Source organism: Diplodia corticola (assembly GCF_001883845.1).
Source record: "Diplodia corticola strain CBS 112549 chromosome Unknown scaffold4, whole genome shotgun sequence".
NCBI classification, from domain to species: Eukaryota; Fungi; Ascomycota; class Dothideomycetes; order Botryosphaeriales; family Botryosphaeriaceae; genus Diplodia; species Diplodia corticola.
In genome coordinates, this window is record NW_017971483.1 from 590,153 (window position 1) to 606,659 (window position 16,507).

At 55.7% G+C, this 16,507-nt stretch overlaps 4 protein-coding genes across 4 annotated transcripts; 3 read left to right on the forward strand and 1 right to left on the reverse strand.

Moving 5' to 3' along the window:
* Positions 1–837: 837 nt before the first annotated feature.
* BKCO1_4000174 (c6 transcription factor) lies at positions 838–3,802 on the forward strand (the record flags this gene model as incomplete). The annotated part of the gene is made up of 6 exons (XM_020275598.1): positions 838–1,132; positions 1,195–1,489; positions 1,557–2,076; positions 2,126–2,617; positions 2,670–2,927; positions 2,981–3,802. The coding sequence occupies 6 exons, from the start codon at positions 838–840 to the stop codon at positions 3,800–3,802; spliced, it is 2,682 nt and encodes an 893-aa protein (XP_020134235.1).
* Positions 3,803–4,927: 1,125 nt separating this feature from the next.
* On the forward strand, positions 4,928–5,661 carry BKCO1_4000175 (adp-ribosylation factor; the record flags this gene model as incomplete). Its single annotated transcript, XM_020275599.1, has 4 exons — positions 4,928–5,075; positions 5,135–5,379; positions 5,437–5,502; positions 5,569–5,661. The coding sequence occupies 4 exons, from the start codon at positions 4,928–4,930 to the stop codon at positions 5,659–5,661; spliced, it is 552 nt and encodes a 183-aa protein (XP_020134234.1).
* A 2,878-nt stretch (positions 5,662–8,539) lies between these two features.
* On the reverse strand, positions 8,540–9,544 carry BKCO1_4000176 (u1 zinc finger domain-containing protein; the record flags this gene model as incomplete). The annotated part of the gene is made up of 1 exon (XM_020275600.1): positions 8,540–9,544. The coding sequence occupies one exon, from the start codon at positions 9,542–9,544 to the stop codon at positions 8,540–8,542; it is 1,005 nt and encodes a 334-aa protein (XP_020134233.1).
* Positions 9,545–10,176: 632 nt separating this feature from the next.
* Positions 10,177–11,529, forward strand: BKCO1_4000177 (mitochondrial import inner membrane translocase subunit tim54; the record flags this gene model as incomplete). The annotated part of the gene is made up of 1 exon (XM_020275601.1): positions 10,177–11,529. One exon carries the CDS (start codon positions 10,177–10,179, stop codon positions 11,527–11,529), a length of 1,353 nt encoding a protein of 450 aa, XP_020134232.1.
* Between the last annotated feature and the right edge of the window lie 4,978 nt (positions 11,530–16,507).

Below are 16,507 nucleotides of genomic sequence, written 5' to 3' on the forward strand. Positions count from 1 at the left end.
AGAATTGCCATCATGGACGGTATGGTAGTGGTTGATGATGAGCAGGAAGGCAGTGTGATAATAATGAAAGCGCCAGCGAATCGGGAGGGGCGCCGTTGGCAGTAGTGAATGGTGCCAACCTTTAGCGCAAACCATGTTGGGGCGGGCTTCCTAGGTAGATGCTGACGGCATGGCATGTGGTTGCAGGCGTGACTCGCCGCAACCATCGCGCGGGCAGCCACATGTCAGACGTACAGCATACCTCCCCTGTCTACCAACACATGGCCGTGGCGGTGAGGAGTCGCGGAGTGGCTGCGAGACGGCCTGCTCTGACGGAGCTGGCAGTGCACATGTCCTGAATCAGCAAATGGTCCCTGCGGTGGCCCGGCTGATGGATGCACGAGGATTGAGCGATTGGTTAGACATGTAGCGCAGGTGGCCGAGGAGAGCGGCAGCCGGCACGTTGGAGTTGTTGGTACGTCCGCAGTAGTGTCGAAGTGGTGGCCAGTTCCGGCACGATCTGCGCGAGGCGAACGGGCCAGGACTAAAAGGCGGCGGGCGGGCGGGGGCCTCTGACCCAAACGCCGACCGCCAGCTGATTCGGCGTCGCAACCATAGCCCTGAACGGCAATCCTACGCCTAACCGCATTCGTGACATCTATTCGACGCGTTGCTTTGCTGCCGCCTAGGCCTGGACACTGCTAAACAAACCTCTACTCCTGCTGATGTCCAAGCGCAGAGACAGACCCTCCGCCCGCCGTGAAGCCGCCTCGCGAAGTCATCCTCGACCCGTCTCGCCGCCCGCCGCCCGCTCCAGCAAGCTGCCTCAGACTGTTGCGCCTGTAAGCCGGCACCGCCATGCCCGCCCCCGACGCTGGCGACGAAGGATTCGACTTCAACGACCTCTCCCAACACGCCCCCGCTGAGCAGCCCGGTCGCCGCGCCAGCGATGGCGCCTCCCACCCCGACGCCCTGCCGCCCAAGGCCAAGCGCATCGCCTGTATACTGTGTCGCAAGCGGAAGTTGAAGTGTGACGGCCAGCGCCCAAGCTGCGGCACCTGCAAGAGACTGGCCCATGACTGCGCCTACGACGAGGTGCGCAAGAAGAGCGGGCCCAAGAGAGGTTACGTGAAGGCCCTGGAAGCTAGACTGCGTATGTTCGCCGCTGCTGCGCGACCCCAGGTAGACGTGCTGCTGAACAGTGCCCGCCGACAGAACAAGTCGAGACGCTCCTCAAGTCCCAGGAAGGCTCCGAGGCGAATCAGCAGCAAAATTCAAATTCAAATGCTTTCCCCTCTGATTTCCAAGGCCAGAACATCGTGATGGACAACATGGCTCAGGTCATGGACAACGTCTTCCAGGCCGCCGGTGCCATCTCGCCCGGGGACATGGCCTCCGCCAGGCCAGCCGGCTCCGCCGACAACAGCTCGAGCTCTGATCCCTTCTCTTGGGAAATGATCGGCCTGGGCTTGGACGAACCTCTGCCGAATCAAGACATCGTCAACGAGCTGTCAGTCTCCCGTGCTCCATCCTCTGCGCCCATGTGACTTCTTGGTGCTCACTCCTATGCTGTGTAGGACGCAGATGTACTTCGACAAATTCAATCTTGTTGTGCCAATGATACACCGTCCCCGATTTATGGCCGCCATGAACCTCGCTCCGCACATGCGACCTCCAATCTGTTTGAGATACATCATGTGGACGCTTGCCGCTTCGACCTCTGACAAATACTCGTCTTTGCAGGAGCATTTCTACCATCGTGCCCGCAAGTACATCCAAATGGACGAGATGAAGGGCCACGGAGAGTCGATGCTTACTCTCGCTCACTGCCAGACCTGGGCGCTCATTTGCAGCTACGAGTTCAAGTCCATGTACTTTCCGAGAGCGTGGATCAGCGCAGGTCGAGCTGTCAGAATGGCTCAAATGATGAATCTGCACAAGATGGACGGCTCCGGACTGGACGTCAAGCAGTGCTTGGCTCCGCCCAGGGATTGGACCGAGAGGGAAGAGCGAAGGAGGACGTTTTGGATGTGCTTCAACGTTGATCGCTACGCGAGCATAGGCACGGGCTGGCCAGTGGCTATCGACGAGCAAGATGTAAGGAGTCTGGACGTGCGGTTCGGATTGATGTGCTGACGGTTGGTAGATTCTAACCAATCTGCCTGCGACCGACGAAGCGTTCGAGAAGAGCAGACCCGAAAAGTCGATATCGCTGGAACAGGCCTTGGCGGTGGGAGGTGCCTCGAAATTGACCCCCTATGCTGGTTGCTCTGTCATGGCAGCCATGTTTGGACGAAACCTCCTCCATCTTCACCGGCCGACAAACGACGAACGTGAGAGCGATATCAATGGCGAATTCTGGGAGAGACATCGCCGACTGGACAACATGCTCCTGAACTTGGCTTTGGCGCTGCCCGAAGATATGAGACTCCCTGCAGGCATCAACAATCCCAATGTGGTGTTCATGACCATGAAGATACACACCTCGGTCATATGTTTGCATCAGGCGGCAATCTTCAAGGCAGACAAAAACAGGATGCCCGCCCACATTGCCCAAGAAAGCAAGATCAGATGCGTCACGGCTGCGTCGGAAATTGCAAGCGTAATGAGACTGATTGCTCACATGGACACGTCAACGGTAGGTCAGCCTAAGTCGGGCGTAGACAATGGTGTGCTGATATGTTGCTTAGATGAATCCCTTCATTTCTTTCTGCGTCTACGTTGCAGCGCGAGTCTTTGTGCAGTATCTGAAAAATCGCCCTGGGGACGGGCAAATGAACAACCACCTCCAGTTCCTCCTCCAAGCTATGCAGGCGCTGAAGAAGAGGAATCAGTTGACCGAGTCGTTCCTCGCTCAGCTTGATCTGGATCTCGTAGGATCTGGGATCGTTGCTCCGTTCGGGGGCTCATCGAGTCTGAATACGAGTTGTCACGAACCCAATGCTCCTGTAAGCCATGCTTGTGCTCTTAGTTCGGCGCTACCGCTGACGATACGATTTAGGCAACGGTTCCGGTGAACACCGACAGCGTTTCGTGCGCCCCTCTGTTTGAACTGAGGGAATCGCAGTCGGATGGTGCGGCGGTGAACACGTTCCATAGAAGCAGCGATGCCACAGACCAGAGGAGCCATCCTTCCAACCCGACAAGCTCGGAGCCTTCGCGCGATATGCCATTCAAGAGCCATCTTTCCAACTCAACTGGCACAGAGCCTCAGCCTGGTCCACCATTCAATATTGCACAACAGGTCAACATGGACACGGAATCAATGCCCTTCACGTACTCGCCGAAAGACCGGCACATCTTCGAACTCCCAAGCAGACAAAGGACGCCCAATGCATTCACACCGCGAGAAATGCAAGCGCAGTACTCGAGAAGCTTTGGGCGGGCGGATAGGGATGCATCGGACATGGACCTGTCGCCTGACGCCGGCGGCGAGAATCCGTCGCCGTCGGGATCCGGGAATTCGCAACACGCTGCATCTTCCCGTTCTTCATATTCGGCGACATCTGATGGGCAGAGGAAGTCTCAGGCGGCGCAGAACTATGTGGCGTCAGCCATGGGCGACAGTGTGTCGAATGCAGCCAACGACAACTTCAACTTCACCACGGCAGGCGATGAGTTTGACCAGCTCTTCTACACAACAACGTCGGGGGTGGCCGAGTGGGACATGAGTGGCGGGGCTGGCATGACGGGATTGACGCCTCTGCCTGAAAGCGCATGGACTCAGATGCTTGACAGCGGTGGCTGGGAGGGCTTTGGCCCGGGCCACGGCACGGATGCGTTCGGTAACAGGTTAAATGAACAACGAACCAGGCAGAGATAATCGTGGCAGTGCCATTGGTTCTACTGCGACGCGCTGGCGTGGGGTTCGCAGGCTTCTTTGCATCACCTTGGAGCCACATCTCATTTTCTGCTAGATCAGGGACTAAGGCGATCTTCGGCGCATTATTCATCGGGAAGGAAGGACGGCGCAGGCATCATCCAGCCCACCGGGGCAATTGTACTATAGCATGACTCTGACCATCTCCACTGGGCCTGTAGAAGGAAGCATGGAGCTGCTGCATGCCGTGAGCGGCTGCATCGAGCTGCCACCGCGCAGTGGCGCGCAGTGCCGCGCAGTGCCGCGCTGCAGACGGGCGCAGCCGGCTCTCTCGCTGGCGTGGCGCGGGCAATTGAAGCCGTCGTGGGAGGCGGCTGGAGCGCAGCGTGCGGCGGCGGCGGTCAGCCCTATGTTGTAATGACAGCGATCTCCTTTTCATTGCTGCCTGCCTTGCCAGGCGCGAGCAGCAGGAAGAGGAAACCGTGGCAGGACGGCAGTGGCTGCGGGCTAGCTCGCAGCAGGCCAACAGGCAACCACGCACTTAAAGGCGAGCAGTTGCGGTGCAGCTCGAGGCCGGCAGCAGCAGTCCCAGCGTGCGATCTCCAGCGTTGCAGCAGTCACGCGCGTCAGCATCCAGACACCTCGAGCCCGCCTGTGGAGAGGATTTCGCCGCCCCACCTGAATTGGGAAAGGTGCGGCCCGTGCGAGCGCCCAGCGACAGGAAACACCGTGGACATTTCAACGACATCTATCGCTGCGATACGCCCCATACACCCAGACTCTCTCCGCAACACACCACCCAACTCCCCCAGAGCCCACCCCCCCAAGGTACGTCCCAAGCTGGCGCATGCTGCTGCTCTCCTCTGCGCCCCGCCTTCACCGTGCCTGGCCCTCTGCTTTCTCCCTGCCGCATGCTCTCCCGACCCGCCGCCGCCCGCCGTCCAGCCCGATCGCTCGACGTTGCGGCCGCCCGTCATCGCCCGCGTCCCCCATCACGAGCTCACGAGACTGCCATCGCCTCGCGAGCCGCCTGCTGACCCGAATGCCCTGCCACAGGTCCCGGCTCGCATACACCGCTTGTTTCTGCAGCCCCCTTAGACACCCACCTCTCAGCACATCGTCGCAACCATGGGTCTCACATTCTCGAAGCTGTTCGACAAGCTATGGGGCAAGAAGGAGATGCGTATCCTGATGGTCGGTCTCGACGCTGCAGGAAAGACCACCATTCTGTACAAGCTCAAGCTCGGTGAAATCGTCACCACCATCCCCACCATCGGTGAGTTTCGCCTGCGCCCCCACGCTGCACCGCTCGCTGACCCATTGGCTGCCCTCCAGGCTTCAACGTCGAGACCGTCGAGTACAAGAACATCCAGTTCACCGTGTGGGATGTCGGTGGACAGGACAAGATCCGCCCCCTGTGGAGGCATTACTTCCAGAACACCCAGGGCATCATCTTCGTCGTCGACAGCAACGATCGTGACCGTGTCGTGGAGGCCCGCGAGGAGCTGCAGCGCATGCTCAACGAGGACGAGCTGAGGGATGCTCTGCTCCTCGTCTTCGCCAACAAGCAGGATCTGCCCGTATGTTGCCCCGCTAACCACACCGACGGCTGAACCTCTGCTGACGCTGCTCTACAGAACGCCATGAACGCCGCTGAAATCACCGACAAGCTTGGCCTCCACAGCCTCAGGCAACGCGCTTGGGTAAGTCGCGCCAGATTTGTCAAAGGACACGCGACACGAGCAGACAAAGGCTGACGATGCATGCAGTACATCCAATCCACCTGCGCCACCTCCGGTGACGGTCTCTACGAGGGTCTGGAGTGGCTGAGCAACTCGCTCCGCAAGGCGGGCCACAACTAAGCGGACGAGCGATTCTCCCCCAAATGAACGATGTAACCCCCGCAATCCTTTCCCTTAGCTCGCCTACCTCTCTCGAGCATACACCCGGTGGAGCAATATCTTGGAGTTTGTTGTCTAGCACGTGCAAATCGGTTGGAGTGCCTCGGTTTCTTCATGACGAATCAGGAATCCAGTCATTCTGGCCAATTCGCTTTCTCCAGATGTTCTGCTTTCAGCTTGTCTTGATTTTCTGCGTGGGCAAGAGGACGACAAAGAGAAGCAGGTTTTCAGGAAATTGACAGCCAAAAAATGGGGCGGCGGGGAGGAGCTAGTGCTTCTTCCTTTCGCTATGCCATTAACGACCGATCCAAACTATCTTGTCACCTTTCTTCTCTCTCCTGCGGGCTGGTTACACGCTTCTTTTCGGCTACTTCTCAATCACAAACACTCCTCGGAACCGACTTAACTCCCTTTAGAACCTTTTTTTTTTTTTAGTTCGCGCCCCCCTTCCACCTCTTTAGTTTCGACTTCTTTATTTCCCCACGGCTTTTTCACGATTCTGTCTTCTGGTTTTGGCTTCTTCCTCCGAAAGTCCTGAAATGTGCACTAAAGTCATGAAATGGGTCTAGTTTAACTACGATTTTTCTTTTTGATGGCAATGGTTCTGCTTTTTTTTGTCAACATAAAAAAGCTACCCTTTTGAAGACATGCTTCTTGTTTTTTGTGTGTGTCTTTTTGCTCTCCCCCCTCTCTCGATAGGCGTGTTGTGCAAACAAATGTTACGACGACGACGACGACGACGACCTATGTGGGTGGGGGGGAGAGGGAAAGAGGTGTGTGTGAAAATGATGATGCAAAACATAAATCAAGAAAAAAAAAAAGAAGAGGGAAAAGTGGCTTGCTTGCTTGCCTCGCTTGATGTTGTGAGAAAAGAAGAAATAGCTAAAAGAAGTAGACCGTGTAAGGAAAAGAAATATATTGTCGCCCTTTTTTCTTTTCGTTCCACTTATGTGTTTTTTCTTGATTGACTTTGGTTTCGCTGCTGCTGCTGATGCTGCTGATGCTGCTGATGCTGCTGCAAGGTCGTTGAATTGTATTTTAGAGACTAAACTAACTAGCATTGCTTCTCCTTCTCCTTCGTCTTCGTAGTGAAGTAAAGTGTCCTTTGTTGCTACTATACTTTGTGAGTGAGTGAGTGCGACTGCGAGCGCGAGTGTGGCGGTATCGCCTTCCCCTTCTTTTTACTTTTTCCGTGCTGAGTCTGTGACACTGTGTTGCATATGCGTGTTTTGTATGTGTGCATGGATCATAGTAAAGGTGTCTATGCGTGGAGGTGGATCAGGTGCTGGCTGGTGGCCGCCGCGTAGTGAATTGTGGTGGTGATTGTCAATGTGTGTTTGTTGTCTCTCTCTCTCCCCCTCTCTCCCTCTCTTTGTGTCTTGTCGAGCGTGTCTTTCCTCTCCGTCCTTTTCTTGGGTTTTTTTTCTTTTTCTTTTCTCGGCCCTCGCCTGCTGATGGTGATTCAGCAGAAGCGGGCGGGGGAAGGGGAAGGGGAAGGGTAAGGGGAAAGTCCTGCTACTGGGACCTGTTTTGGATGTAGCTTGGCGGAAGAGCGAAGATGGCTGCTATAGTTTGTTGACGTGTGCTAAAAGTTTCAGAGCGAAGAGGGATGAAACGTGGAAGGGGTTCGGTGGGTCTGGGAAGTTGGACGAAGAGATCAATGATCAGCGCCTTTGGAGGGCGACTGAGCTGAGTGAACGAGTACAGTAGTTCCGTCACTTTAGGGGCATTGTTGGCTTGTTTCTCGTCTGGGATTTCGGTACTCTACGGTTTTAGTTTAGGTGCTCGGGTTGTATGCTGGTGCGCCAGTAGATATAAGCATGGATGGGGAGGATCTTAATGGGAAAATATATGCCTTAAAACACGGTTGGGACTTCTCCATAAATTTCCGTACCCTGTGTGAGCACCCTGTCTTGGAACTAAAGGAGATCGAGGCTGTTGAGCGGAATTGTTGGGTTGTTTGCTGCAACTATACCGGTACTTGCCCATCCGTATAATATCTAGAGCTCCGAAAAAGCCGATCCCTTGACAGTTGGGCGGCGTCCGATGACCCTCGGATTAGGCATAAATTTACTTGGGTGATTGTGTTCTCGGTTATGGGTGGAGTTCTACAGACTCTACTTAGTGAGCTACACGATTATGGGTGTGTGGATTCAGGCTCGATTACTTCTACACTAACATGTCTTTGGTATAAGTGGGGTTTAGGCAATTCTGTTATACAGTAATCGCAATGATCTCTCCTAGTGGTATTGCCCTTTCTACATTTTGGGCGATCAATTGCAGTTTGAGAACGGCGTATGTTGATATTAGAGTACGGCGCATAAGAACTTCCTTCGATCAAAGAATCCCACTTTGCAATGTAGCTCGAAGGATGGCTAAAAATTCACAGCTCTATCTCTAAACAACGAGTCTGTCAAGCTATTACACCACGCTACTGCCTAATGCTCTATAGATTGAATGTAGCATTTACCAGTCAAGAGATACCAGCAGTAATCTCTATGGGTCCAATCCGCTCTCGATTCAGGAGCTTGCGGCAGGAACATTGGCATGATGACATCCACTGGCATCCTGCAGGTGCCGCCGTACACCTCTTGCATCTCTGACATCCCAAGAGAATCGACAGTTGCGCCATCAAGTAGCGCCGTAGTGATCAAAGAACACGGCCTTCCGGTTAATCCTGCAGACGATGTGATAAGCAGGGAGCCACGGGCTGTATATGTACTGGCTGCCGTTCAAAATGCTGGAGATTGAGCTGGTCGACCACAACCAGCGCTTGCGAAGGGCCGACGAGCGAGGTCGTCTCTGTAACGAAAGGAGGGAGCTCTGCGTCTAGCAACCCTCACTTCTGACGCATAGCCTTGCCCTTCCTTTTCTTGAACACCACGCCGCCAGCGGCCGCACCTGCACCCTCCTTCTCCCCCTCGTCGTCCTCCGCCTTCACTGGCGGTATATCCGCGAGCTTCGGCTCCGCCCCGACCGGATCGGCCTCGCCACCCTCCCCATCACCCCGCGCCTCCTTCTTGATACCATCACCATCCTCCTCCTGCTCCTCTTCCTTCTTGACCCCAGACTCCCCAGCAGCCTCCCCCTCCCCCTCCTCCGCCTTCACCTCCGTCTTCACCTTCTTCGCCCCGCCCAGCAACGCCTCAATATCATCCCCCGGATCGCCCCCCTTCGCCCCCGGAAACGCCTTAAAGCTATTCCCCCACCCCGCCTTCCTCGCCGGCTTCTTCTCCCCCCTCGACAACGCGCGCAGCGCCTCCGCCTCCTCCTCCTCCTCTTCTTCTCCATCCTCCGCCTTCCGCTTCCTCACCCCGACATTCAGCAACGCGCCACCCGCGCCGCGATTCGCGTCTCTGTATTCAGACGACGACGCCGCGTCGCCGTCGACCGGCGTGACGGCCACCGTCTGCCACTCGCCCGCCAGCGCCATCTCGCCGCGGAACGCGTCGGGCACGGCGACGCCCATGTCGGCGAGCTGCTTGAGCTGGCGCTTGCGTTCCTCAGCCGTGGCTTGCTGGCTCGGCGCCGCTCTCGCCGATGGTTGTGGTTGTGCCGCCTTCCCTGCCCTTGTCGCTGTCGTTGCTGAGGCCGAGGACGAGGACGAGGCGCCGCCGGCGCCGGCGCCGGTGAGTCCGTTCAGGCGCGCGACCTCGTCCTTGGCGCGCTGTTTCTCGCGGTCTTCGCGCTCGCGCGTGCGGTGGATGTCGCGGAGGGAGCGTTGGATGGCGGATTGGTGGCGCCCGGTTGCGTCGTGGTTTTGGCGCTCGATCTTGGTGTCGCGCACGAAGACTTGGCAGAATTTGCACCAGTATTTTGGTGTGGATTTCCAGTATTCGGCCATGGTGGCTGATGCTGTGTGTACGAGTGTTTTGTTTTTATTTTTTGTTGCGGAGGAGGTTTGGGCAGGACGGTTTTTTTGTGGGGAAGGTGGATGTGAGTGGGTGAGTGAGTGGCTTTGAGGTTTGTTCGAGGTCGAGGTCGGGGTCTGGGTCGGGGTCGAGGGCGGGGACGATTGGATGGTCGATGGCGGAGGAGGGAGGGAGGGATTTCCGTGTGGACCTAGGTCGCGGAGATGCGGAGAGTGAGAGCGTTGAAAGTTGTAGAGAGTGGCCCGGGGGTGACGAAATAATGCTCTGGCTTCCCCCAGATGTCGGCGTTTGGCAATCGCCGACGGGGACCTCGAATTTTTGGCAGCCCTCATTCTTTCTCCAGAGCTCCGACCATCGCTCTCACTTTCCACCACAACACCTCGAGACGCCGCCGCCGTCGCCGTCGCCATGGCCGACCCCAGTCCCGCATCCCAAGGCGCCGCCAAAGCTGCCGCCGACGCTGGCGCAAAAGCCGGCGCCTCGCAACCCAACCCGGTCTTCAAAATGATGGGTTCGTCGCATCCACCACCATGACCGTTTTTGCTCCCTCCCAATCCCACACGACATCTTTCCCCAGAATGCAAAAGCACGTAGCCACTGACAAATGGCCGCGAGTCCGCCAACAACAGGCATGCCCAACTTCCGCTTCAAGCTGCCCTCGCGCAACTGGATCATCTTCCTGACCGTCACGGGCTCGTGGACCGCGGCGCTGTGGTACGACCGGCGGCAGAAGAAGCGCATCCAGCAAGACTACTGCGACGCCGTCGCCCACCTGGCCCGCGAGCCGCTCGCCACCAACGAGATGCAGCGCCGCATGACCGTCTACCTGGCCGGCCCGCCCGCCGACGGCCTCATGGGCGCCCGCGAGCACTTCATCGAGTACGTCAAGCCGATCCTGGTCGCCGCGGCCATGGACTGGGAGGCCGTCGAGGGCCGGAGGGAGGGCGACGTGCGCGCGCAGACGGCGGAGAAGGTGCGGCGGCTGAGGAAGGCGGGGGGCGAGGCGAGCGCGGCGCCCGAAGAAGAGGACGAGGATACGGAGAGCGTGGTGTTGAACGCGAGGGCGCGGGTGGGGGTGAAGGAGTGGCAGGGCGTGCAGGGCGATATCGTCATCGGCAGGAACACATGGAAGGAGTACGTGCGTGGCCTGCACGAGGGCTGGCTGGGACCTCTGGACCCGCCGCCGCCGCCGTCGCCGTCGCCACTGCCGCCTGCTGCCCAGGACGGAATCCCCCCTGCAGCTCTGGACGACGCCTCGCCGTCCGCACAGCAGCAGCAGACGCCGTCGTCCGAGGAGGAGCAGCAGCAGCAGCAGCAGCAGCAGCAGAAGCAGAAGCCAGCAGCAGAGGAGCACCAAAAGACCGAAGAAGAGCGGCAAAAGGAGGAAGAAGAGGAAAAGAAGAAGAAGAAGCGCGCCCAGCCCCCTCCCTACAACTCGCCCACCGACTACGCCTCGGCCGCCCTCTCCCCCAACTGCCCGCCCCAGCTCGCCCCCTCGGCGCCCATCCCCTACCCGCACATCCTCGGCTTCCTCAACACCCCCCTCCGCATGTGGCGCTTCCTCAACCGCCGCGCCCTCGCCGACGAGATCGGCGCCCAGGTCGCCGCCGCCGTGCTCGCCGCCCACCGGCCGTACGGCGGCGCTCCCCCCGAGACCGAGTTCGCCGAGGAGCGCGTCGCGCCTGTCGGCGAGGTGGACGGTGATGAGCGGTGGGAGCAGCAGCGCGTGCTGAAGGGAGAGGAGAAGGAGTGGCACAAGAGCGTGAGGAAGGAGGCGGCGAAGAAGAAGGAGGAGGAGGGCAAGGAGAGCGTCTGGTGCGATGAGCTGGTCGTCGATCCGCGGATCGCCGGCAGGATGAGGCGGTTCGTCTTGAGCGAGGCCGAGAAGGCGAGAGTGAAGAGGATCAACAATGGTGTGGAGGGCGTGCTGGGGCAGGATAAGGGGGACGAGGAGTAAGTAGGTGTGCTGTTGCTGAAGAGAGGGAACGACGGCTCGTTATTAGGGGGTCTTTGTCCTTTGGCTCTGGCTGTTGGGTGTTTGAAGGAACCTGGCGGGTCTGTAAGTTTTTTTTTTTGCCTCTTCTCTGGTTGTTTTTTTTTCTGGGAGTGGGCGAGGGCATTTGGGTGGTGGGGAAAACAAAAAGGAACTGTGGATATTGGGCCTTCTCCCTGCTCTGGTCGACGATAGAATTATAGATATGTGATGCTCCTGTACGATAGACGAAAATGTTGGACGATGCTACTCAATTTTCAAGACCTTTGCGAGTTATGAGATTTATATGACTTGTCGGGAGCTGACTTTGCACTTCAGAGCTGCTTGTCAGGTGATAAATCCGTGGTAGGGTGCAGCTGGCTTTCAGCTACATAAGAGGAAACCGTCAGAGAGTGCAGTTCTCCTCTAAACAGCATCGCCTCCATTGTATTAGACTTTCACATGGTCAGACGAGACTTGAACTATTATCCTATTCTTTCAGATCACTCTACTCATACTCATCGCACCATTTAAGTATGTGGGCGGACGACCCTAACCTCTCGACAATTTTTCAACTTCAATGCTAATTCTCCTTACCGAAGAATTACGCTGTTTCTCATCATATGATTTTGGTGCTGCGCACCATTGCGAAGGCCAGTCCATCACTGACTGGTCCGGGTCTGAACCACGGCGTAGAGATATCAAGGAAGCAGGGAAGTGGAAACGGCAAGATCCTTTGCTACAAGAACTAAAACGGCGAAGTGATTCTACGTGATATGGATCTACGCTTTAGAGATACCAGCCGCTGTGCAACTGAAGAAGCCGTCGTGGGAGGAGCGGCGGGGGGTTTGAAAGCTTACTTCGTAGAGCAAGGAAGTCGTGGCAGCCGAGCAGGCGCCGGATCCATTCGTTGACAGCGGCATGCCGCGCGTGATGCTACCGGGAAATGCTAAGGGCACGCACTCGTGGCGTATTGTTGGGGTAGTTGTGGAAGGTCAGCAGTGCGCTTCAACGAAGTTACGTCTTGTCATGTAAACCATATCGTTGTCATGTGGCTGGCTCTTTGCCGCTGGAAAGTGCTGCGGTACAAAAAGCGTAGCCTTGAGTGAGAATCAAACCCTGATTCCTCGTAAACACAATCTTGCAGGAGCCGAAAATTTTCAGCAGACAAACACCGAACTGAACCACTCTCATTTACCATTTCTCTGTAGTTGAGTGAGGGGGATACGGATACATCATATCCAGAAGGACAGACAGTATTTATAACATTTGAAGATGATCTCCATCATCATTGTTAGTTCCTGATTCTCATTATGGCCTGAGCTGTGTGCACATTAGTACAGTCGTAGGAACTTATTTACAAGAATTATGGGTTAGGCGTAAAACTTTGAAGGCAGTCTATCTGTAGTCGAACTCTTGTCATGTAATTTAGGCGATGAATGTGCGGTTCCTAATAATTTGCACACAGCCTGGTGCGATACTATCACGCACCGAGCTATCACGGTAGGCGACAAAAGAATTTGGCCTACGTCGATCCTTTGTGCGAGCAGTTTAAGCAATCATGTTTAAACGTCATTTTTTTGTGAGTAGCTGAGCAGATATCCGGATGTAGATGAGAGCATTGTAAGCGCATTGAGGACATGATTGTCATCCTGTCATCAAAGGCACACCATCGAAACTCAAGGAAGAAGCGCGCTGCGGGCCACTTTACGGAATTAGCGACCTCACGGCGCTTGCCGTGCATGCAGTGAAGCAAAGACGAAAACAAGTGACGGGCATTGAAATAAAGGCCAGTGTACCAGTCCTTCCAGAACGTAGATCGTGTACAGGGGCGTTCCGATGTTGGAGACAGGCTGAATAGCCGACCTGTTCATTGATTCGGGACGATCGTCCTGGTCGAAGCGTTTTACGAGTACCCAATGTACGGATACTTAGCACATAATGACGACCTTTTGTTGAGCGTCGACCTGTGGGTGGTCTTGACTGCGACTGCGACGTCACAGGATATGCCTCCTGGTCGTGGTTGATGGGTAACATGGCAATAGCGGGCATTCAATAAAGACTCCGCACACTCTCGGGAAGCTATTCCGTATTGCTGCAAGCTGATCGGCAAGTCTATGTTCATGTGGGCAACAGGGTCCGGCATCGGCATCTGCCAGCCGCAGATGACAACACCGTGAGGTCGATGCAATCCCAAACCCTCAACCAATGAGACCCTGAAGAAAGGAGTGTGTAGACAAGGCTAACACCCATATAGCAAACGCGCTGCGCGCACATTTGGCCGCGCAAGCTCGTGCACCACTGGCCTACCTACGGCCGTTGCTCGCGATGATCGACATCGGCTGAAATGCCGGAGACGAGCATTGGAAAAGCCCATCGTCGCTTTCCGCAGCCGCACTAGAAAAGCATTTCTGCATCGCCGATGCCATCTACGACTAGACTCGCAGCCGCACGCGAGCTCTCGCTCCACTGACCCGTAAAATGCCTTGCGGATCACCATCATCCCCCCCTCGTCGGCTTGGCGTTTGCAATCCCAGAAAGACGGAAAAACGAAAATGAGCAGCGACTACGTGCCCAATCGTCGAGCGCCCTGTCAGCCATGCACTTTTCGTCACTGTGACTTCAGAGTCCATCACGCCATCCCATCGCCGACGTCTCCTACGGTCGTCTGATCAGCCCGGGCGTTGACTTTCCGTGAAGCGGACCCGAGGGGTCTGGCCGCAAACCATTAGTTCACATGTGAACGTTGGAGAAGAAAAGGAAAGAAAAAAAAAGGAAAAAGAAACGTCCCTTGAGCAGAGAACTCATTGACTGTCAGGCAGGCAGATCAATGCACAGACTATTGCGGTGCCTACCAAGGAAAGGCTCCCCAGCGACACTACCAATCCTGCCTGAGCAATTGAAGAGAAAACCTGAGAGGGGGAGACGTAGACTTCTAAAATTAGCAACAAGAACATCCAGACGTAGTAATCTTCAAGTGCTTACACGGTAAGCGCAGACAGTCGAATTTCTCACAAGGAAAAAAACAAAGGGTTCCAGAAAGATCTGGCCATGTTCTTCTTTGCCCGCTGGCCGTGGTTACATAGACGACGGACAACCTAGGCTGCCCGCCCATTCCCCACCGAGTGGTCCTCCCCCCAGACGGGTTTCCAGTCGCTACACAACGTCGTGGACGGCTGCATACAGCATCTCGCACAACGACCGGTGAAGAGGGATGGAGGGGGGAAAGACGAAAAAAAAAAGAAAGAAAAAAGAGAAAGAAAGAAAAAAAAAGAGAAGAAGACTCGCTACTTGCGGATACATACTCCAAGAACTTCACCACCCCGGTCCCCCCACACCATCAATCGACCACCCAGCCGCATACATACATACACAACGACCTACGGTTACATACAACACCATGCCCGCCCGCGACCCCCCCTCCCCCACACTACCCAAGGGCCCCGCAGCCACGCCGCGACGCAAGCGCCCTGCGCATATATGTACATACATACACATGTACCTTTCCCCTTCGCAGCGCGACCTGCGTCAATGCAACAACAGCGCTAGCAGCAGAGGTCCGGCGGCGGTGGGAGGAAGCGAGTGAGGGCATCCGCAATGCAAGGGATGTTAGTTGGATAGAAAAGGACTACCTACCTACACATAGAGAGGGGTAGGAGAGTCGATAGCGTGATCCAGGGTCAAGCAACAAAAAAAAAAAAAGAAAACAAGATGGGCGAACCCCCCCCACCACCATCTCCGCAACAACCCACACCCGATTGATCCCCACTTCACACCCCGCTACGAAAAGGCAGGCAGGCAGGCAACCCACACCCCAGTGCGAGTACGTATATGTATGTACGTATGTACATGCCATACGAGACAGGAACTAGAGGTACGGTAATGGTACGTAATCCCGGCGGGTAAGTGCGGAGCCGAAACCCGAATGGATGTGTGTATGTATACGTGCGGTCCGTTAATGTTCGGGAGATGGGGGATGAGGTTTGATGCTTTGGTAACGGGTACGGGTACGGGTACGGGGTCGAGGTCGGGGTCGGGGTCGGGGTCGGGGGGGTTTGTGGTATGTGAGTAGTCGCTTTTTTTATTTTTTGCTTTCTTTTTCCGTTTCTCCCCCCAACCCCTCCCCCACTTCCCTTTGGCTGGTCTCCTGATGTCGGTCTTGGTCATCACGATGATTTTATTTTATTTTTAGGGTCCTTTTGGGGAGCTGGGATTGCGTTCGTTTGTCATGGGGGAAAAGGCAACTTTAGACGATATATCTTTGGCTTTTTTTTTTACAGCAACGGAGCTCATCATCACGCAACAGAATGGTCTTGTGATGGAGAAGAAAGCACGAGAGGGGTATCGAGATGGTGCCACGCCAAGCAACAGCCGCAAGAGTACCCTGAGAAGAACGAAGGAAAAAAAAGGAAAAGCAGATGCAAGGGGTGGCGCATGCGAGATCAGATGAGACGACGACAGGGAAACCAAGGCAAGGCGTACAGCGGGTCCTGCAACTGGTCGAAAACAAAAACAAGAGCGGAAAAGGTTACACAGACAACGGTTTTTATTCCGCACTGCCCGTCTCCGTTGCTATGTTTCCAGAGAACCAAGGAGACGAAGCAAATAAAGAAGGAAAAAAAAGAAAAGGCAAAGATCAGGAGAAAACTGTGTTGGTGCGGTGAGTGGAGTATGTGAGTGAGAGAGAGAAAGAGCATACACACCACCATGCAAAAAGCCAAGGAAGAGAATGGGAGGAAGGGAAGGAAAAAAAGCAACAAGAATCGCGCGATCGACGGGGAAAAATAGAAGCCGTTTCGATCGTTCGATAGCTCACATCCGTCAATCTTTGTCTTCGCTCCCTAGAGAGCTGCAGGACCCTGAACGGCCATGATCCCGGTTGCTGGGGTAGTCTGGGTGTGGGCAACGCAATCCCATCGTTCTACGATGCCTCCAGAAAGCCTCCAGAAAACAAAACTTACAT